The sequence below is a fragment of the Argiope bruennichi genome, chromosome 11 (assembly GCF_947563725.1).
Source record: "Argiope bruennichi chromosome 11, qqArgBrue1.1, whole genome shotgun sequence".
Lineage (NCBI taxonomy): Eukaryota > Metazoa > Arthropoda > Arachnida > Araneae > Araneidae > Argiope > Argiope bruennichi.
In genome coordinates, this window is record NC_079161.1 from 10,577,262 (window position 1) to 10,600,528 (window position 23,267).

At 24.3% G+C, this 23,267-nt stretch overlaps 1 protein-coding gene across 1 annotated transcript in view; it reads right to left on the minus strand.

Annotated features, from left to right (window-relative positions):
• Positions 1 to 2,199: 2,199 nt before the first annotated feature.
• LOC129957039 (kinesin-like protein KIF3B) overlaps positions 2,200 to 23,267 on the minus strand; it is a 32,316-nt gene continuing 11,248 nt past the window's right edge. The window contains exons 7-23 of the mRNA XM_056069158.1: positions 22,546 to 22,629; positions 22,383 to 22,462; positions 21,828 to 21,897; positions 19,887 to 19,979; positions 19,570 to 19,702; positions 18,387 to 18,474; positions 16,886 to 16,981; positions 15,826 to 16,012; positions 15,597 to 15,689; positions 14,449 to 14,553; positions 13,312 to 13,431; positions 13,106 to 13,224; positions 11,502 to 11,609; positions 8,225 to 8,342; positions 6,703 to 6,830; positions 4,219 to 4,284; positions 2,200 to 2,815 (exon numbers count right to left, since the gene is read on the minus strand). Of these exons, the coding sequence (XP_055925133.1) occupies positions 2,725 to 2,815; positions 4,219 to 4,284; positions 6,703 to 6,830; positions 8,225 to 8,342; positions 11,502 to 11,609; positions 13,106 to 13,224; positions 13,312 to 13,431; positions 14,449 to 14,553; positions 15,597 to 15,689; positions 15,826 to 16,012; positions 16,886 to 16,981; positions 18,387 to 18,474; positions 19,570 to 19,702; positions 19,887 to 19,979; positions 21,828 to 21,897; positions 22,383 to 22,462; positions 22,546 to 22,629 (1,779 nt within the window). The 3' untranslated portion in view covers positions 2,200 to 2,724. The remainder of the gene's footprint in view (positions 2,816 to 4,218; positions 4,285 to 6,702; positions 6,831 to 8,224; positions 8,343 to 11,501; positions 11,610 to 13,105; positions 13,225 to 13,311; positions 13,432 to 14,448; positions 14,554 to 15,596; positions 15,690 to 15,825; positions 16,013 to 16,885; positions 16,982 to 18,386; positions 18,475 to 19,569; positions 19,703 to 19,886; positions 19,980 to 21,827; positions 21,898 to 22,382; positions 22,463 to 22,545; positions 22,630 to 23,267) is intronic.

Consider the following 23,267-nt stretch of genomic DNA (forward strand, 5'->3'; position numbering starts at 1 on the left):
GAAAAATTTTTAAGCATTTTAATTTAAAAACTTGAAATAAATAAATAGGAATATTTCAATATTTTATTTGAAAAAAAAAAGTTGCTATTAACAGGTTTTTAACTCAAACTGCCATATGATATTAACTAAAATATACACAAAAGTTTGACTGTAGTTCAAATTTTAATGCATTTGAAATTCTTCAATGTAAATTTCTTTTCACAATAATAATCAGAAGAAAATGTTTTTAAATATCAATAGCTAACTATTTCTTTAGAAAATTCCTTGTAACAATTATAAATAGAAGTTCCAAGAATAGTAGGAACACTGTAATCAACACTTTTAAATAGCATTTATTTTCTTAAAAAACAAGTAATCACAGAAGAGAAAAAATCTAAGCAAAACAAAAACAAATAAAGATGTGAAATTATGCCATAATAAAGTCATAAAATTAGACAAGATAATAAAAAATCATTTTTAAAAAATGCTCCTACAAAAGTCAGGTATCTCTAAATTTAAAATTGTATTATATGTCACTACCAACTACACTGAGTCACAAATAAAATTCATATTGCATAGGCATCTTTACAAAAGTATTTTAAAACAGACAAAAGCAATATTCATATTTACTTTTTAGATTAAAAAAAAAAAGTAAAAACAAATAAAAATCTATTTATTTAAATATTCAAAAACGTATTTTATATAATTTAAATAAAAGAAAAATTCTACTAAAAGAAACAGTTAAATTTTTTTCTAAACATTCCTAAAGAAGATGTCTCCAACAGATTATAAAATTAAACATTTAACTGTTACAAAAAAATAAATAAATAAAAATACCTTTTAAATTACTTTAAATAAGAATTTCGTTACTATATTATTTATAAATAATAAATTTATGAAATTATATATGTATCATGTTTTATACAACTTTATCTTTTATTAAATGTACAATTTTTTTAATGTACACCTTTGATCAATTGCATATTAAATTCAATACTAAAATTGCTTATTTCATATACATTTCAATGAAAATAATTCACAATTTTTAATGATAATCATATTTGATAAACAAAATATTTAAACAGTTGCAGTAAAATGGTTTGCAATTGATTCCATACTAATAGAATGAATTATAAAGACAATAAAGTAAAAATAATTTTTTATAAAAAAATTATAAAATTAAATAATTCCAAATGTCATACACATCAATTGCACAAAAATAGACACATTTAAATCATTAATTATTTGTCAAGGACATAATATTTTCTGTGTAACTCTTTAAAAATATTCATTAGTTAAATTTGACTTTGCCTATTTTTAAAAAAGTTACTTTAATAGCTGTACAAATGAGATATAAAACTAAATGCGATTTAAAAAAAAAAGGCTGATAGTAGTAAATATACTAAAAGACTATATAAATTCTATTATCTTTATATCCATCAGATAATAATTAGTGAAACATTAGGTATAAACAGCACAACACAAAAGCAAATAAAAAATTCGTTATTATTTCTCTAGAGTAAATTTAAGTAGTTGGTTCTTTGCTGTACTCATGCATGTAGCCATAAATATATTTTTAATATAAAAAAAAGCAACTGTACAAAACAACCTTAATATGAAAATGCATATTACACAAATAAATCCTTTGGAAATTTTTTTTACAATATACATATATTTTATAGCAGTACATTCTTTTACATAAATATTTCATAAATGCATTGAAAAGTCCTAATTTAAGTGCCATTTTAGTTAATAATACATATGGTTATACTATTTTTACCTATCTATGACTAAGCTAATAATGAAAGAAAATTCAATCTTAAAATCTGCACAACACTATTTACAAATTAAATGCAACAATTGTTTTAAATAAAACATCTATGACATTTGATACAAAATAATATTTTATTTAGAAAAACTGTTTTAAAGTAGGGCCCCTCATTCGTTTTATGTCAAATAATTAATTTTATAAGAATTCAGGAATTTTATATACAGTTCATGTATTATAAAACATAAGCAATTTTTATACACTAAATCTAAGGAAAGCACATTTAACAATTTTTGGCTACAAAAACAAATAAAAATTACAATAAACAATAAGTTCACAGAACAGTTAAAAATATAAACAATAAAATAATCAATTTTATACAATAACATAACTAATCATGCTATGATTTATATATGATAAAACAAAAAAAAAGTATATTCTGAAATAAAATAACTAAAATGCTTGGAAAATTAAACTCCAAATTTTAGACAAATTTGAAATTTAGCTTTAACGGTCAATATATATAACTGATTTTGCATAAAATCCTAATCTTTTCTAAAAATAATAATAATAACAATAGTAATTTTCAGGGAGAAAAAAAGAATTGAAAAAGAAACAATATAAAATTCATTTAAAATACATAAAATGTTGTATTTAAAAATTTAGTAAAATAAAAACTCAATGAACACTGAATTAAAAAATGCATAAGCACCATTAGCATTTTTTAAATCCTCCCAAAGGAGATAAAAATCAATTCCTTACATACATAAATGTTGTGAGAAGCCCAAATTTGAAAAAAACATTTCATTTTTATGGTAATATTCTATGGTTACACTAAACCTGAGCAACTTTTAATTCTTGCAAAGTGATGGACTACACAAATCTTTAGAGCATGGCATACAAAATAAATAAACTGAAATACTAAAATAAATATATCACAGTTGAGACACATTAATAATAATAATTTCTTCGTAAGTTTATTTGGGTACCAATCCACGAGGTACCGGATATTGCTCAATATCTGCTTTTGATTTCAATTGACGACCACAATGAGAGGAAGTCCTAGCCCTAAAAGACATAAAGAAACTATGGAAAAAATTCAATACATTCAAAATCTATCATTAAAATGATAAGAAAAACTAATAATTGTTGAATTAAATGTAGAAATTATAAACATTTTTCTAATGCATGAAATAACAAACTACTGCTAATAATAATGATTTAAAACAATACAGCATCATTTTAACTTGCTTAAATTATTTTCTGGAATCAATGTATAGTAAAATATTTTTCCAACATAAAATCTATTTCATTTTTTTTTTAATATGCTACAAGTATTTTCAGTATAGAAAAGGAAGCATAAAGGAATTTTATTAAATATCAATTAAAATTCTTTCATTTTCCATTTTTAAAATCTTTATTTTAATTTTAAAATAGGAAATTAATAAATCTTTAAACAAGTGGAGCAAAAATAAATAAATAAATAATATAAAATATTTTATTCCTTAATTACATATTATTTTTTTACATCAGACATGTCTAATTCACAGCCACCAATAAGTAATGCACATATCAGAACATTGTAACAGGATTTTCATAGATTTTAATTTTAATAAATTTCCAGATATCAAGCACATTAAGAATTGTTTAGCCAAATAAAAGCAAAAGAAAACTCCTTACATAGTCCCATGATCCTTGAGAATTCTCATTTAGTCATTTAAGGTAGTGTCCCTTAAATGTGCCTCAAATCATTCAGAGAAATTATGAATTCCTCTTCAGAGCACAATGCGATATTATATAAACTTAATATTTTTATTAACACTTTTATTTCAATCATATAAATTGTTGAATATTTTCAGAGTAATCAAATAGTATAAGAAACATATTTTAAATGACAATGTTGATAATTTTGTATGGACTCAATGCTCATTAGATTCATTGTTTGATATATATTTATTGTTATAGAAGAATATAATCAAATAATTGTCTAGATATACTTCATGAAAACAAAAAAGAATCTATTGAGCACTACATGTTAGTACAAGATGAAGATTGACTTTAAGATCTAGAATCCTCAGCATTCATCATGGAAGAATTAAAAAAAATAAAATAATTCCCATCAAAATATCCTTTGAAATAAAACCATAGATTAAAAAATAAAAAATAAATAAAAAAGAACAAGGTATCAGGAAGAAAGTATTAATTGTATTGTTTAAATGCCTCTACTTTTTTTTTTTTTTTTTTTTTTTTGCACATATGGCCAGCATAAAATAAAATCTTGTTTTTTAGTCTTTATTAGTTCTTTGAGTCTGAAATAACTGTTATAACAAAGGAACTTATTTTATACTTATATAAATTGCATCACTTCATATCTAATTTTTATTAATTTTCATTTAATTGTAAAAAATACCACAATAACAAGAAAAATAATAATATTCTTGTTAATTGCACAATTAAGAATAAAATATTACCCAAATCTCCCCAATGTTCTTTGTACTGGTTCAGGGCTCTTTTCAACATTTTGACGTAGAAGTTGACTGAAAATTAATTAAAAATATATGAATACATAAAATAACCAGAAATATAAAATGATGTTAAAAAATACAAGAACAAGATAGAAAACTAAGATAATCAACAAGATCAATATATCAGGGTTTAAATAATATTTTTTTTAAAAAAATATATATATATCATTAACCCATGTAAAACTTTTGCACATTCAACATCCTAATTTCCCCCAGCATTTTCCAAATCCAAAGGGTTTAGTTCTCTGTTAGATTTTTTTAAAAAAAGTTATCACAAAACAACAAAACCAGATTACTGATGCAAACTTTTTAGAAATTTTTAATATAATTTTATACACAATATTTGATATGAGAATGTAATCAAGTACTTTGTGGCATCTTGTAGACTTTTTTGGACTGATGTAAAAGTATTCAGAAACTCTTGAAAAACACAGATAAAATTTTCAATGAATAAATAGAGAATCGGACAATACCAATATATTTTTAATTTATTCAAATTTGCTTTTTAAATTAATAAGTGTTTGGCATAACTTGATAAATTTTGTCATTATGTCAAAAAAATTAAATTAATTTTTTTTTTAAAATTCATTTAGCACAGCATTTGAAAAATATATTTCAGCATTTGTCCAGACTTACTGATAGACACTGCAAGAGCAACTTTCAGTGCAAATAGTGATGCTTTGATCATTTGACCACACATGGTAAGTTGAATGGGATTAACATGTGATATGACAATAATTTGTTTTGAGTTTGAACAAACATGGAGGAGCATGGTGAACATTCTTGCCTCATTGATTGAAATTTAAATATTTGATCAGCATGCCAACAGTACTTTTTTAAATTAATATATGTGTTGGTAAGACTGATATGTTAAGATATTTAAAAATTCTAGAAGGTGAAACAAGTTATCAATCACCTACTAAGATAATGTAGAGAATACCAAATGTAATGAAATTTACAATCTTTTGCAATACTTTGAGCTAAGTATTCATTGATTTTTATTTCATTCTTCAGGCATTATATGGCCAACACAGATGATAAAATTTAAATGCCATTACTTTTTTTTAGCTACATGCAAATGAAGAAAGTATTTTATTTATAAACTGATTGTGCAATGCCAGATGTCTGTAAAACCTTATTTCCATTGATACACTATTCATTGTTGCAAGTTTGATATTAGTTGAGAGAAAGGAATGTAGATGTCAGAAATAGCATAAAGAACTACTATCAAATTCAAACCTTGCATTTTTAAAATGATAATTCCTGTATTCAAATGAAAAACATGTAAACATTTCAGAAGTGCTACCTTGAATCTGATCTAATAGTAACAACAGTGCTGCAGAAAAATATTTCTTAAGAGTTGAGATACACGATTCCTTTCCAAAAGCCTATTTAACCTTGTTAATTTTTTTTTAAATCATTCAACATATGATGTTCCTTTTATGAATTTTAATAAGACTTTATAAGTTGCACACATCATTATTAGTTTATATATATTATTATTATTTTACATATTATTGCACAGTTATCATTTATATAACTTTTTAAACAGACCTCATATATTATATTTAATTTTAATTACATTTAAAAAATTTTATATAACTGGAAGTTTTTTCTTCTCATGAATATTCAAGTGAAATGAATTAAAAACTGAAATTAAAAGGTACAGGCGAAGAATAGAGGGAAAGTATAAGAAAAGTAGGAATAGAAGGAATTAAAAAAAAAGTGGCAAAAGGAATACTAATGTTAGATTTCCCCTTTCAATTACATACAGCATACGCAGTGACAGATCCGGAAATGTCCACTCCCTATTATTTAAATGATGTTTGTTTTAGACCAAATGCCACTTTTGGATCGTATATTCAGTGATCCACATTTTAGCTTCATGGTGATGCTAATGGATCAATAACAGGTTTTCACATCTTAAACAAATTGTGGAATTTATTTTTTTAAAGGTCCCATAAATGACCCTTTTTAAAATGAAGTGATGGTGTGTATGCACATTGAATGCAATACAAATGGTTAAACAGTAAATTTTGCAAAAAATCATAATAAGGCGAATAAAATTTCGTTTTCATTAGATAAAAATACTACACAACGACTGCGATGAAATGAATTAACATGTATTCAAGTCAAATGCATTTAACTGGTTAACTGTAGCTACAAGATAGGAATAACAAATAGTATAAGATATTTTTACAATAGATTTTGAAATACCTACAAGGGAAAAAGACTAAATATAGCAAGAATTAATAAAGTTTTGAAATGTATTCAAAATTCCTCAGTTCTAGACATGATTGATCACTCCCCATTTATTCTCATTTGAGTATACAAGTGTTCTACCAAAGTTACACTTCATGACGAAACTGCACTAATTAGTTTAACTGAACTAATGAACTCAGGTTAATTAAAAAAAAAAGTTAAACTTACACATTTATTACTTGATCAGCTAGCATATTCTTGATTGCTTCACGGGCATAGGGATCCATTTCTGGTTCATAATGGTCAATTGTTCTTTTTCGAGGAACCGCAAGATCCACTACAACAATGTTTTCACACTAAGGGGAAAATGAGTTAAAGTTATCCTCCAAAAAATTGTTACAACAGTGCTTGAAAAAAGATTTTAAATTTGGACAAATCAAGCATTTTATTTCATCAGCATGCTTGCTTATATTTTAAAAAACTTATGGCAAAAACTCATATCTTTATAAAACTGCAATAATTTTAAAACTCAAGAAATACATTAAAACATTTAACATGACAGCAGTCAAAAACCTAACAGATCTTCTACGATAAAAGGAAGGGCTTAGCTATAAACGTGTAGAATGTATGATTCATAATAAACTACTAATTCCTAATCACACATTATAAATACTATATAAAAATTAACAAATAGACAATATTATTAGAAGTACAGAGCTGATTGCAATTCTATATAAAAAGTTCTGAAAACTAGACTATGAAAAACTATGACCACACAATGAACTGAATGACCACACAAATGAGATTTGCATACATAAGTGTATATTTCATTAGCATGACAAGGAGATCAATACTGAAATAGAAAAAAAAAAAGGGAAAACTAATAAATATTTCACTAATGAGCTTAATTATTAAGAATTTAGTAAAGTTGTCATTTATTAAAAAAAATACAATTTTGAAAAAATTATTTATTATATCATTTTAAGATAATAATCAGCATTTTATTTTCTCTACATTTTTATTATTATTCAATTCTGGTTACTTTTCAGGAAGGCTGACAGTTTTGAGAATTGACATTAACTTTTTCTTAACTAATAAATGAAAACATGGTTTGATCAAAGCTTGGCTTTTCACTTAATCTTTCCAGTACAACATTATAATCTAAACTGTCCATTAAAGTATCCATTCAAAAAGGGAAAGGTTCATGAAAAATCAGAAATGTTAGTAAAATATCAAGGAAGAAGAATTAAAAAAATTTCTATAAAATTTGTAGAAATTTCTGACCCCAAAACTTCAGATATTTTTGTTTAAAGAAAGTAAAGATTTTACAGTCTACATAATATGCAAACTATTCACCCCCAAAGATATTCGTCATTTATTATAGTATTACCCTAATAATTACAGACATCAAAAATGGATCTATGAGAGAAACTATAATTCATTTCATTAGTTTTGTCACGACTAGAGTTCTTAAGACAAAAGAAATTAAGAGTTTTAATTTCTTTTGATTTGAATGCTTCATCTCAACAGTTGGAAGTATCAATATTTTCAGCTTCTGTTTAAGACAATTCAACAATGACTTCAATTTTCCAATGACAAATTTTTTGTAACTGATCTAAAATCTCAACATAGCCTTAATCTAAAGACTAAGTATATCAATTAATGTTTAAAAATACTAAAACTAGCTCAAAAACCTAAATGTTTTTAATTTCAATATTATTTAGCTTAAGAATAAACATATATATCTTACTTTGTATCGAGGTCTTGCAGAATGTATTTTTGTCATCTTGATTGCATGGCTGGTCATGGGACGTCGTAAGTGATTAGCCGAAGCAGGACGCTCAGCAGGATTAAAGTGAGAATATGACCTAAGAAACAACAAGAATCGAAGAATTAATATTTTAATTATGTTAAAAAACATATGGAATAATATATAAAGGAACTATTGTCAATGGTCAGACAATTCAACTTTATACAAATTACTCCTTCAATTCACTAAAATGCTTAAAAACTATGCTTTAAAGCTCCTGATTTTAACTTTTTTTATAACTATTTATAAAAGCAGTCAAATAGCTTAATTAATCAGTTTCTGTGATTTAAGTTTAGGAAAAAATTATAATTAAAAAATGTATAAGATAATAAAAACTGTAAAAATTAATTGGAATTTATAAAAAAACTTCTATTGCAAAAATTACTTTTCACTACCACTTTCTTTAAAATATTAGTAAAACAATTTAAAAACGATAAAACAATCCCCCCCCCTTAGATTAAAAACAAATTAGTTTGACTCTGGAGTGTTGATTCCAAATATGATAACAATTTTTCTCTGAACACTTTACTTTTGCAATAGAGTATTTAAATCATAAACTAGTTAAAGCTATCTAAATTAATTTAAAAAATGTGAAGAATAAAAGAAAAACTATACATCATAACTTTGTTAAACTTATGTAAAAGATTAAGTTTCATGAACATCAATAAACAATTTATATAAATTTAAAAATGGTGAAATGTTCACTTTGATCAGTAAGAAAGCCACATGAAATACCACTAATTTTTATGCTTTGGATAGCAAAATTATAATATAACTGAATTTTTTAAAAAATACAAAAGAGAACATAGATGTAGGGAAAAGTAGTGTCATTTGTGAACCCTTTAGGTGGATGAGACAAAATACTATAGTTAATGAAATAGTTCTTAAAAGCTACTGACAATGATAGCTATTAAATACACAGAATAAAAATTACTAAGAATAAGACCAGAAAAATTGAAATTTTCAATGGTCCTCAAATCAAACAACTCATAAATGATTTTTTTTAAAACCAAAACTGGCTTTTCCTCAATAAAATCCCACAGTGACAACAGCAACTAATAAATAATACTCTTTCCAAGGACCACGTGATTGAGACAGAGAGATTGAAAAATCCATGTCCATGATTGAGTTCAAGAGCTTTCTAAGCAATCTCAAGGTTCAAAAATATTTTAATTTAAATAACAGCTTCAGAATTCTTGCTGGTACTAGGAGTCTATTCAATAATCTCATAGCCATTTTTTTTTCTGAAAATCTTGATAGTATTAGCAAATCATTATGATTGAATGAAGATAAAAAATTTCATAGAAAAATAAAGACACTGATAGATCAACAATGAGAAGATGAAAAAGTCACTGGATGGTAAATCATGTTTGAATCTACAAAAAAAAAAAAAAAAAAAAATGTAAACAAAGTTCACTCAAGAACAAACAACAACAAACAAACTCAGATAATAATTATTTTATTCAGAGTGGAATAAAATAATTATTATCTGAGTATTCTCATGTCTAATTTTTATTACATTTTATTATTGATTAGCAGAAAAATTATTTTTCCTCTCAATTAATTAAAATGTTTTATAAAATTTAAAGGAATGAAATGCTTTTTTTAATTTAATGCCTATGAGCTAAATATACCCCGTAGGAATATTTATTTTCCTGAAAATCTTGGAAATATTATAGCAGAATGACATGAAAGATATAACAAGGTCATAAAAAAAGTAAAAAACCAATATAAGAGAAGATAGGATACTCATCTGATTATATATTATTGTTGAATCTGTAAAGAAACTATCTAAAAAAACTTCATTCAAGGATGATAAAATAGGTTTTATGATGGGGAAAAAACTTTTTATTTTTATTTGATTCTTCTTATGTCTAATTTTTAACTAATCTTTTCAAAATTACAGAAATATTAGTGATTTTTTAAATCAGTTTAAATTGTTTTACATAATTTTTTAAGGAAAATTGAGTTACTGATTTGACATTTTAACTATATATTAAAAAATAAAATGAAACTCTTTACAAATTCCTCTCAAAATTTAGTGTTTGCAGTCTTGTTTTTCTTAAATCCGATTTTGCCATCATATTTCTTATTTATTAATCAGACAGTTTGAAGTATAGAAAAGTATATGAAAAGTTTGAAGTATAGAAAAGTATATGAAAAGTTTGAAGTATATAAAAAAATAAAAACTTTATATTCTAAAATTTGTTTTAATTAGGTGAATTAATATATACATAAATTTATTTTTCTCTCTGAAAGCACATTAGTACTAAATTAATATAGAATCCTCAATGTTGATTTGATTCGATTTAAAGAAATGTCCTTTCTAGAAACAATTTCAGACTGGCAATCGGAAGAAAACAACTTACTTAATAATTGCCTTCTAGTAATTTTTTTTTAAATTATCAGATATGTATGCAAAATATAACTCATGTTATAATCTAAGGAAATATACCACAAATCTTATACTTAAAAATCTGAAATTACCTTCAGTTATTTTCAATTTTATATAATAGCATTTTAGTCCAAAGAGAGCCTTTAATCTTATTTTATTTTTATTTACTTATTTCTCTCCATTACATTCCACCCAGATTCGTACCACAACACAACAGTATAATATATTTTTAAAAACATATTATACTGATTCTAAGCATCTACTCTCAATTTATTGTATGTGATATATGATAGGAGTAATCTGTCACAAAATGCTATATGTAACTAGAGGTTCTATTAACATCATGATATTGTGTATTTTGCCACATATAGTTTTATATATGCAACATTATGATATAACAGTGACATAACTATTATGAATATGGCTGCTACATTTTGCAACAAGTAAACAAAGAACTACAAATATATATATATAGAGAGAGAGACATTTGAGAAAGCCATAAATAAAAACAGGTCAGAAGTATTTAGATAATGGCATTAAACTGTATTTAGCACAAGCATTCAGGATTGATCAAAAAATCGAAGTCAATATTAAACTGCACAAACTAAGAGAAAATACTACAGTTTTCCCAATTAAAATTCAAGTGTTTTAACCAGTTTTAAATTTATTATAGCATACTTTGAAACACAAATGGAATCACTTAAAATTGTCATATGAATATTATAACAAAACTTTAAAAAATAGCACTACTTCATAAAGATATGCTTTTATGCATTAATTATGATTTTTGCTAATACTAATGAATAAAATAGAAAATATTACATTTCACTTGGAAAAATGACATATGCATCTTCATCCTCATCATATTTAACATGCTCAAGGAATTTTTCCTTGTCCTCAGGATTTACAAAATTGTCAATAACAAGATTTCTGAAATAAAAAATATATATGTATGTACATCTATTTAAATTAATTAAACTGTCACAAACATTTAAAAAAAAAGAAAAGAAACTGGCTTTAAATTAAAATCATTTTAAAAACAGTATCAAAATATCAAAAAGGAAATAAATTAGCTCATATTAGCTTGAAATAAATTCAGACAATATTGCTATGGTGAAATCTAACTCTAAACACAAAATATACTATTTTAGTTAGTCAAAATTCAAATTGAAAATTCATAAAAATGAATCTGCAAAGAGCACTTTCTTCTATGTGAAAATAATATTTCATATCATAATGCTAAACTAACAATCTTTAAAAATGCATAAATGTATTACAAATTACTCCTTATCCATGAAATTACTGCAACAAATTGAGTCTGCAATTAATATATTTCAAAAATTCTAAATTTTAGTAAAGAGGAGGAAAAAAAAAAAAAACATTGCAAATATAAAACCATAAACACAGAATATATTATGTATATCATATTGGTATAATTTCCAATGTTTTTGTTCATAGACATGGCATTTTTCTTTAAGATGTTGAGCCATGGGGGCAAAGTCAAGATTACTGGAAGCTCGTAACCTGAGTAAATTTTCAATATTATCGTTGTTACTAAAGCGATATGAAGAAATTAATGCCATATTGAAACAAAACAATTATAACAAAGGACTGCAAGCATCAAGGCCTCATTAAAATAAATGAATTATTTTAATAATTATACAAATTAAGTTGTCAGTTGTAATTAATATTTCACCATAATATTCATCTATTAATGAGAAAATAACACTGACCAAACAGCCAAGTTGTGAAATTAGCTATTAAATTAGCATGAACCAAAACAATCTTAAATTTGTGCTATGTTTCTTTCCCTACCGACAAATTCTTCCAAATTACACATGAATAGGATAGACTCAAAATCCTCCCCTTTAAAACTGCCTCTTTCAATCCTTTTCATAACTTATTGGATTTAATTTAAAAATAAATTATTTAAAAATAGAATTTATTATTAAGCATTGCCAATGTGGAAAAGTGGAATAAATCATCAAAAAGATCTTAAGCGATATTTCACTGCATCATTAGAGGGAAAATAAAAACTTTTTTTATGTCGCACTTTGTATTATACTTTTATTGACTACCACACAAGACATATTTTACTTTAAACAGCATTTCTAATTTGTACAATTTTTATTTTTGTACGAATCCTTTGAAATAATAATTCTAACATTATTAGGTACAACTTTCTCTCAATATTGCCTATTGAAATATTTTGTAATCTAAGTTCTTTCAAAACAGAACTTAGCATGCATTCACTTCAAAGTCAACCTTTGCAAGAGTATAGCTAAATCCATTATATACTGGCTTTCAAGGTAAAAGTAAAAATTTTAAAACTTCATTCTTTTTTATAACAAATTCACTAGGAAAAAATAGGAATAATATTAAATAAAATTAATATTAAAATAAAAGAAGAAATAAAAACTTCTTACGATAATTTCAAGTCCCTAGTCAATGCTTCTATTGTTTGTTCTTTGTCCTGCCTTTCAAATGAATTTATTTCTGATTCATCATTAATATCATCCTTTAAAGTCTGGAAACGCTGGAATAACTACATACAAAAATACAAATTAAATAAAAATCACAATTTTTATTATGGAATAAAAATTTACCATCAACGGATGCTAAGCCAACAAACCTTTTTCAGCTTCTTAGTTTTCATATCTACTTCTTGCTGTAAAGAATCATAGGTTTCTTTTTTTTCTAATGTACTTTCTTCCTCTTCCAATAGTTTTGTTTGTATTTCTCTTTCAATACGCTGAAATCAGTATCATATATACATCAATCAAAAATAGTTTTAGAACTATAATACAATATTTCCAGCAGAAGAATGTTTCAAAAGTAGATAAGGATTTTTTAATTTTTAAAATTGGTAGAAAAAAATTAATAAATTTCAATCACAATAATTTGATAAAAAGTATTATTCATTTCTATTACTTTAACATTCATGAAATACAACAAATAAACTATTTCTAGGATTAAAAATTAATTGCATGCATTGATCTGAATAAAAATATCATATTTTTGGAATTCATGATATTATTTTTATATTATTTGTTAATATTATTTTTATGGTTTTTATATAACATACAAAAAAAAATCAAATAATATCATTAAGGAAAATTTTTAATTAAAGCTAAATAAAAATTATCAAAGCAATTATTTAAAAAGGAACATATATTATTCTTGACTAATAAACAAAATTTGCGACTAATTTAATAAAATGAACTATATTCAATGCAGTAAAAAATATATAATTCACAAATTTTCAAGATATTAAATACAAATATCAGAATATATAAAAACCAAAGTTTCAACCTAAATGTTTAATAAACATTCAGACATTAAACTAAATGTTAATATATATTTAGACCTCAGAGCAAAAAAAAGTTAGCAATCCTCACAAGCAACAATCAAATTAATAAATGAATAAACAAGAAAGAAAAATTTAACCAATAGCAACAATTACAATTGGACAAGTATCAAAGCATTATACACAAAATTATATTTATTTCATCTTGCATATATATGGAAACTCTTAATTTAATACTTATATAATTCATGAAAAAATACAAAAGCTAACAATTTCTTCAATATTTAAAAAGTGTTTTTTTTAGGGCTAATATTCTTAAAATACTTCTAATTAAATATTTAAAGTTTAAAATAAATACATTTTAAAAAAACTAATCAGTACTAACTTTTTCCCACTAAATGACACATACTATACTGGTATAAAAATTTAAGCACAAGAAAAATGAAGAAATAAAATGTTTACCTTTTGTTCCGCCAGCTCTTGACGACGCTTTTCTAAAATTCTTTGCTGCTCATTTGTGTGGTCAATAATATTTTTCCCACCACAAAGAAGCTTTGCTTCAAGTTCCTTTACATTGAAAAAAAATTATAACAATCACTATTTTTAGTGATAGGATACTAAATAAAGTCTATAATGGACAAAAAAATGTAATATAATTTAAGCTATAATAAGTAAAAATATATAAATCTTGTTAATTTACTTTTAAAACAATAATACTTTAATGAAATATGAGTAATTAACAATAAGAATTCACAGAAATTTACTAAGAAAATAAGAATACTGTAAAAGCAGATTGCCAAAGGCAAGTTTGTATTTTTTTTAACCCACAAATAATAATTGATGCTAAAAATTGCATTAGAGCTAACAGCTTCTTTTCTATTTGCATTGTTTGCATTCAGTAACAATTTTATCATTTCCCCTTTTTATACAAATAATCAAACATAAAATCACACAAAAATATATTTGATTTTTTTAGCTTTAATTAGATGACGCTAAAAATACATTAACACTATTTAATGATTATCAGAAACTTGAATTAAATCTCCGATACCCTCATTATATAAGATTAGGATTCAAAATTAGATTCATATTTTGCCTTCATACAAATAATTGAGTATGAATAATGTATAAATAGTTTAATATTAGCAATTTATATCAGTTATTAAGTTTCCTGATGTAATTCATATTAAACAATACTTGCATCAAGATATAACAAAATGCTACATTTTGAACATCTAAATGACAAGATTTCATTTTTCTCATAAAAAATAAATGAAGAAAATATTGAAAAACAGAAGAGGAAAGAAAATGATTTAGTAAAATGTAACTGTCAAATCAGTAACATAAATTGGAACAAAATGTCAGCTTAAAATATATGAAAAAAAAAATACTCTTTTCATATTTCACTGCCGTATATATTTGAAAAAAAAAAAAAAATCAAGACAGGAAATTAAGAAACATACATTCTTAATTTTAAATTTCAATGGCAAAATAGTCGATTTTTACACTATTATGATTTGGTCTTTGTTATGACAAAGATAAATTCTTTCATAACAACAATATTATAATACTATATACTAAGAATAAGAGCATAAGAAAAATTAATTCACCTGAAGCTGTTGTTTAATTTTTTCTTTGGCTTCATTTTCAAGTCTTAATTCCTCATCTTTTGCCTTAATATCTCTCATTATTTTTTCTTTTTCCTTAAAAATAAAATAAGAAACAAACTTTTTAGTAAAAATAAATCTTAAATTATAATTCACACTTATAATTACAAACATCTAAATACTTCTAAATCTTATCCATTCTACTAATATTGAAATTATAAAATGAAATTACTTCAGCCATAATGTTCTGCTCATTCAAATATGCTACCCGTTCTTCTTGCAGAAGATTTTCCATCTTTTTAACAATTTCAACACTAGATGGATCTAATTCATCTTCAATAGTTTCATCTTCTGTAATTTTTGTTGTTTCTTTTTTCTTTTTCCTCTTGGCTTCTTTAAGAGCTAACTGTGCTTTTAATCTGAAACAAGATATAAAATTATGCATACATAATCTTAAAATATTACTAAAATATCTCTTAGCATATTTGTTTGATATATACCTAATTCAAAAAGAATTGTAAATGTACAAAAAAACATTATATGTGATATTATACTACTTACATTAAAAAATAATATAACTGGTTTCATTGGAATCAGATCTCAAATAAGCAATCTCTTTGATTCAAAGCTAACATTCTACTAACAAACAAGTGCTGTTTTAATTTTTAAAACTAGTGTTGTATTAGTATATGTGCATGTACGTGGAAGTAAAAGTGAAATATTTACTTAAAAAACTTTTGAATATTATAAAATTATGTTCAAATGTAAAAAAAAAAAATTAGTTAACTTTCTTTTGCAACTTAAAACGGCTACAAAAATGCATTTAAAATATTTGATGAAACAATAAAATTCATTTTTCAATTAATATATATTCATATTGATATGTTATATAATTAAATGTTACATGTTATGTTAATGAAATTTAATATGTTATATATATTTGAATTATGATGAAATGCAAGAGAAGGGGATAGCAAAAAAAGAAATTAATTTCTTTGAAAGAGAATATTTTTGAATTTTAAATGCGCTAGAATCCTTTTGGTACAATAGTAGTTCTGATAAAACATTAAAATACTGGTTAACTCAAAGTTAATTACAAAACAAATTAGAAAAATTATTACTCAATAAGTCTTTGTTACATAATCATATTTTTCAAATTCCCTGCTCTCATGATTTATTGATTTCAAAACAAATCAACCAGTTAATGGTATTTGCAACTGATTATTACAGGCTTTAAAACCCAATAAGGGGGAAAAAAATAAGAAGAAAAAATTTTACAAAATATATATTACCGAGAAATTTCTTGTTTGAATTGAAGCAAAATGGCATCTTTAGGATCAACATTAACCACCGGTTTATTTTTAATATTCTTCGCTCGATTGGCATACCTGCACATAGAAAAAAATGAGAAAATTAGTTATAAATGTTTTTCACTTCAAAAACATAACATTTGTATAAATGTGGTTCTATAGCTTTTTAAAACATATTTTTTATATTATCACTTATACATAACAGAATATGGGGTAACCAAAAGGTTTGATATTGTATAAAATAGTATTTGATATCTGTTTAAACATTTTTATCTTATTCAAAATGTCAAGTTTTATTTTTAAAAATAAAACAATATTTGTAGGATGTTTTATTTCATTTTATTTAAATAATCAAACTGCAGCAGAAATATATTGTTTGATATTCTAAATTTATGATAAGCAATCTCTAGTGAATATAACAACTAGCAAACAGTGATTTCAATGGTTTAAGAATAGTGATTCTGATAAACAGAATACATCATCATGGAATCATCAGAATATCATGGAAAATTATCAAAATAATCAAGATGAAGAATTGGAAGGATTAACAGGCTAAGATTTTCACCAAGTTCAAAAGGACTTGATCTAAAACAGCGGTTCTTAACCTATGGGTTGCGACCCAAAATTGGGTCGCGAAGCATATTTCTTGGGTCGCGCTGAGTCGAAAAAAAAAAGTTAGTAATACACCAAATTTCAGACATTTTAGTTTCTCATGGTTTACGTGCGGTATCCAGGTTTAACATATATACAGGAGGACATTTTATTTTACAAGCCAATGTCAACAACAGCTAGAGATGAAGATATTTTTCTTATGGATCGAAAGCACTTTTGTTTATCTTTATTATTAAAAAAAAAAAAAAAAAAAATTTGTAAGTTAAAAAAAAATCATCATCGTAGGATTGAAGATTTTTTAAAAATGAGATCTAAAATAAAGCAATGAAAAAATTTTGACTTTTTCTCAAATATTTCTCAAATTTGGGTCGCGCTTAAAAAGGTTAAGAACCACTGATCTAAAGCAAACATATTTAGAATATATCTAAAGACACAGAAAGGCAATTTGCCAACATGCAACATTTGTATACATATTGGGGAAACTCTAAAAGCACTTCACTAGTAAACATTACCAGAACTGCTTCATTCCTTAAATGATGTTTTAAATAATGCCTAAGTTATAAATTTATACAGAACTACTTTTTAAGAAATTGTTTCAGCACTTTGAGGATATAAAAAACTGATTTGATGATTAGAATATCTCAATACAAGACATTTTCCTTCATAAAATCCATTTGTCAACTCATGGATGGTTAAGTATTGTAGCTTTTGACAGAAAATATTTTGAATAAATATTTATCTTATTTATAACATGAGGAAAAGCTTTTGATTTACTCAATAAAAGGTAAAATCCTTAATTATATACACAACAGTTTAAAGCTATAATATTTTTTTTTTAAAACATAATGTGAGCAGGAAAAAATGTAATTACCTTAAAGTAGTAATTGTTTCTTCTAAGTTATAACTGGCAGGTCCAATATTTGCAATCATTATAGTTTTAGCATTGCCACCCAAAGAGTCTAACACAAATAAGATTTGGTATAAAATCACAGTACAAATAATATAAATGTTAAATGATTAGCAAAAAACTGGAACAATTCAAATAATGTTACAATTTATTTTTAACAAATAATATTTTGAATGAAAATCTACTCTTCTGAAAATCAATGCAAAATGTGTGCTACATAATACTAGTTATCCTCATTAGCCATGTTTTCTATTATATTTACTGTGGAGTTTCAGTTGTCAAACATAAATAGGAAAATCAATGATAAATAATAGGGGAAAAAATGAAGAAACATCTACATAAAATAATTTGTAATGTGTATTAAATTAAATTTAATATCTATCATAATATATTGTATTTCAAGACAAAAAGAGCAAATAATAAACAAAAAAATTAATTATTATGGTTTATCTGAATTTGAAAAGAAAAGCAAAACAGCATTAAAATGACTACACAAGATCAAAAGACAACATTAAAAAAATAAAAGTTGCTTTACAACATATTAATATTTTTTGGATTTTTATTGCACTATTACAACAAAAGTGTAAAATCAACAATTAAGGTTTCATTCTGCTATTCAATGCTTTTTAACTATACTTCAATAGTATTTAGCTTATTCTTATGATGCAATAATTTCAGTTCTATAAATTTCAAAAGTAATTTCACTTTAATTTCTAAAATAGCTTAACATTAAGTTTGAGATCACTTGTAATTTATGTGAGAATATCTAATTAATACTGAACTTAAATGATAATAATTGTCTTTACTCTTCCTTCTTTTGAGAAAGGCAACACTTTTTATTTTTCAAGAAATGTTTGATGAATGAGTAGCAAAAAGGTTCTAAATGTGCAAGCTCTTTTTTTTTTTTTTTTTGAGAATATTAGATTTTATTTATTAATAAAATATCAGATGCACACTGAATTGTTTCCTGCAAACACAAAACATCAGCTCAATCGATAAATATTCATATTAATAAAATCATTGAAATAATTCAATATAAATTTTTAATTCTCTGGCAATTAAATTGTGTCATTACATGAAAAATGTATAAAGAAAATTTCTGAGTAAAAGAATACAAAGTTAAAAAATATGTAATAATTGCACTAACCTTGAAGTAACCGAGTGAGCTTCGAATCCCGATACGGAACATGAGTACTTTTCCCATCCACAAGTGCAGATATAACATTGCCTAAAGCTGATAATGAAAGATTTATTTTGATAGATTCTTTTTGAGTAGAGCCCTGAAAAATTGAAAGGTTCATGATTTTAGAGAAATGAATTTCTATAAGGCAATTATATATATATACATGTTATACTTACTACCAATAAAAGATTCAATGTAAGTAAACATTCCCATAATTATCAATAACTTTACTAAGAAATGTGTGTTATCAATTATAATATAATAGAAAGAAAATATGTTACCACTGCACCAGTCTTTGCTTGTTTTTCACTGCCAGCTAAATCAACAAGATTCAGTTTTCCAATTTTCACATGTGTATTTCCATCCAAATCAGTCTAAACGAAATTGGGACAGTGAGAAGAAGAACAAATAATGAAGCAAAATAGACAAGCAAAAAACAGAAAATAAATTTTATAAAAGATAAAACAATTATTTAATTTTTAGGAATTGGTTTATTTTTCCAATTTTTTATATCACTTTAAAGCTATTTTAGATGGATTATAATATATGCAATAGTATATTAAAAAAGATTGTTTCAAAATACTTTAAAGTATTTCATTAACAAAATCAGTCTAAATATACACAAATGTTGTGAAAAAAATGTAGAGAGATGTTTTAAACAACAATAATCTGCAAATGATATGATACATGTAATAATATATGTTTAAATATGAGAAAAAGTATATTAAGAAAAAAAAAAAAGACATGCAATCACTTATTTGTTACATGAATTAAACCACTTTCTACTAAATATAAACACCATATTTTTTATTACACAAAATTAAGATAATATGAAGCTAATATAAATTAAATGAAAGTATGAGAACCTTTAAAAATTTCTTTATTGAAATAGATGATTCTATCATAAATATTTTCACTTTTTCATATATATATGCAGTAAATAACTAAAAAGCAGACCTTTATCAGCTTAAAAAAATCCAAAGCCATGAAATTCTTTCAAAAAATGTTCACAAAGAACATTTTAAATTTCTATCCCCTTTTTCTTCAGAAATAAGTGCTTCAACACAATAGAATAATATTGTTTTTTGAGCTTCAACTTAATTTGACAACAATATTCTCTATTAATAAACATATGATAAACAAAATTAAAATTAAATGGATGTAAAACAACTATTGTAACCAAGGAATATTTTCTAAAATTTAGTTAATTTTGTCTAAGAATCTTTTTTAAACTTTTGAAACTGGTATTCATAAACTTTTAACAGAATTTAATTCTACCATGAAAATTAAAGAAATGTCCATGAATTTTCAGTTTTAATTATTTACAGGTCTACGTTTTGGGATCTATCTAAGTTTATCCATTACCGTAGAAACAAGCTTCAGAGCATCATGGTTAAGGCAATATTATTTTTAACAATATGCTAGAACCACATTAAAAATACAATTAAAGTATTTATCACAACTCATTTACTTCATATATTGTGGAGAAAAAAAATATAATATTAAAAATGCCTTGAGTGCATTTATAATTATATCTGGTGATGTATATAATTGATAAATCACAAATAAAACAGAAAACATTTGATGAGGAAATAAATTTGCAAATTTTTATCATGTCAAACTGTTTAACAAAATATTATCTTTAAATAATGATATAATTCTTTGTATAATATTTTAGAAATCATTCATAATACTGTTTTTATTTAAGAGGATTTGATTATTAAGTATCACACTTCTTCTGCATAAGCATACTAATTGATTATAAACAAAAAATAAAGTGAAAAATATTATTATGAAGGTATATAACAGATATTTTACACATAAAATTTAAATACAGCTATTTCTATGATACAAGGTTTCTGTGAAATAACCTCCTCTCCTTTATCTAATGGTATTTTTTAATCTTCCAAATTTTATTTGTGTAAATTTCAAAATTATAAAAATAATTAAAGAGACAAAATAATTTTCTTGAAGTAATCCTTGTCTTTCTTCACACAATTTTCAAATCGCAAAATAAAAAGACATATCTTAAAATAACATACCTCTTCATCACAAAAAAAATAATAACAAGAATGTGCTTTAGAGCTTAAAAATAAAATATAATTGTAGATAACATAAATATTGTATTCTAAGTTCAGATTACTTATAATTTCTTTATAACAACTAACAAAGAAAGTAAATAAATGCCCTTCATGGGCTGTTATAAAATACAATTAACTTACAGCACAAGATTCAATACTGATCATAAATATTGCATGGGATCGTGAGCTGTGAGCATTCATATTTGTTGTTCTGGAATGAAAACATCAGAAATATGGCTTAATATATAATAAAAATGGAAAAAACCACTTCCTTAATTACTAATTAGAATTTTAAATGTTATACCAAAGGAAAACATATAAGCAGATTCAAGAGCATTTTAAATAAACATATATAGAAAATAAAAGGAATTAAAAGTAATATGCAAATGAGTCAAATTCAAAAAATATTACATCTCAATATGACATTTTAAAATGCAAATTAATTATTGTTATTTCTTTCTCCACACTTCTTAACTTTCCAAATTGAGATTATTAGGCATAAATAGTAGTTATTTTTTGTAAGTTTAAAATGAAATGATTTTGCATACATTAACTTTATATTGAAAATGAAAATTCTGGCAGAATTCACTTTTAACAAATCACATGGTATTCTGTTAAATAAATTTTAAATCAACAATGAAAAATATCGATCAATTCATAGAAGCAATTTATCTTTGAAACAAGCTTAATTCTTACCCTATACTCCTGTTATGCTTTCCATCAATCATTACTTTTTCAAGTTCTTCCACTGTTTTGCACACAATTACAGTTAAGTCCTATAAAAAAAAGAATGATATCAATTGCTTATTAACAGACTCTATTTATAAATATAATGTGTAGTAAATGTGATGCATCTTACTTTTACATAAACTCCAGTATCATTTCTTTCCCGTACTTCTAATTTTCTTTTAGGGTCTGGTGACAGCAAATCACGTACTTCCTCCTAGAACAGAGTGATTGGAATATGGCATTTCATATATTAACAGAAATACTAATAAATAAAATTTATTTACAAGCTATAACAAAATTTCTAAATATTACTTACAAGTGAAAAAGTAATTATATCAATAAGTGAACAAATTTCTTCAATAAGATAAGACGAAACATCCAACATCTAGAATCTTTTCTCTTTCAGTTATATCTTCAATATTAGCCATTAAGTGACAGAATCAGAAAATTAATGCTTTAAATTGGAACTTTTTTAGTTCTTTTCACCATCAATTTCTTTTAAATTTTAAAAATATTCATATCCTCTTTTTAATCAAATTTTTTCAATGCAATCTTATATATATAGTGACAAAGTTACAACAAATCAAATAAATGAAATATTAATCAATCATAAATAAAAAAAATATCTAATGCAATCATGCCATAGATATTAACAAGGAATCTTGATTAAAATGGGTACTTTTTCTCTCCTTTTTTATAACATTTTTCATTTCTAATACTGATGTATCATTCAAGAATGTATGTCATCAAAATTTCATGATCCCATTTTGGATCAGAATCCACAATTAAAGAAGCTTTACTTTAAAATGGAACAAAAGATAGAAAATAGTCCTTATGATTTTTCCAATGAAA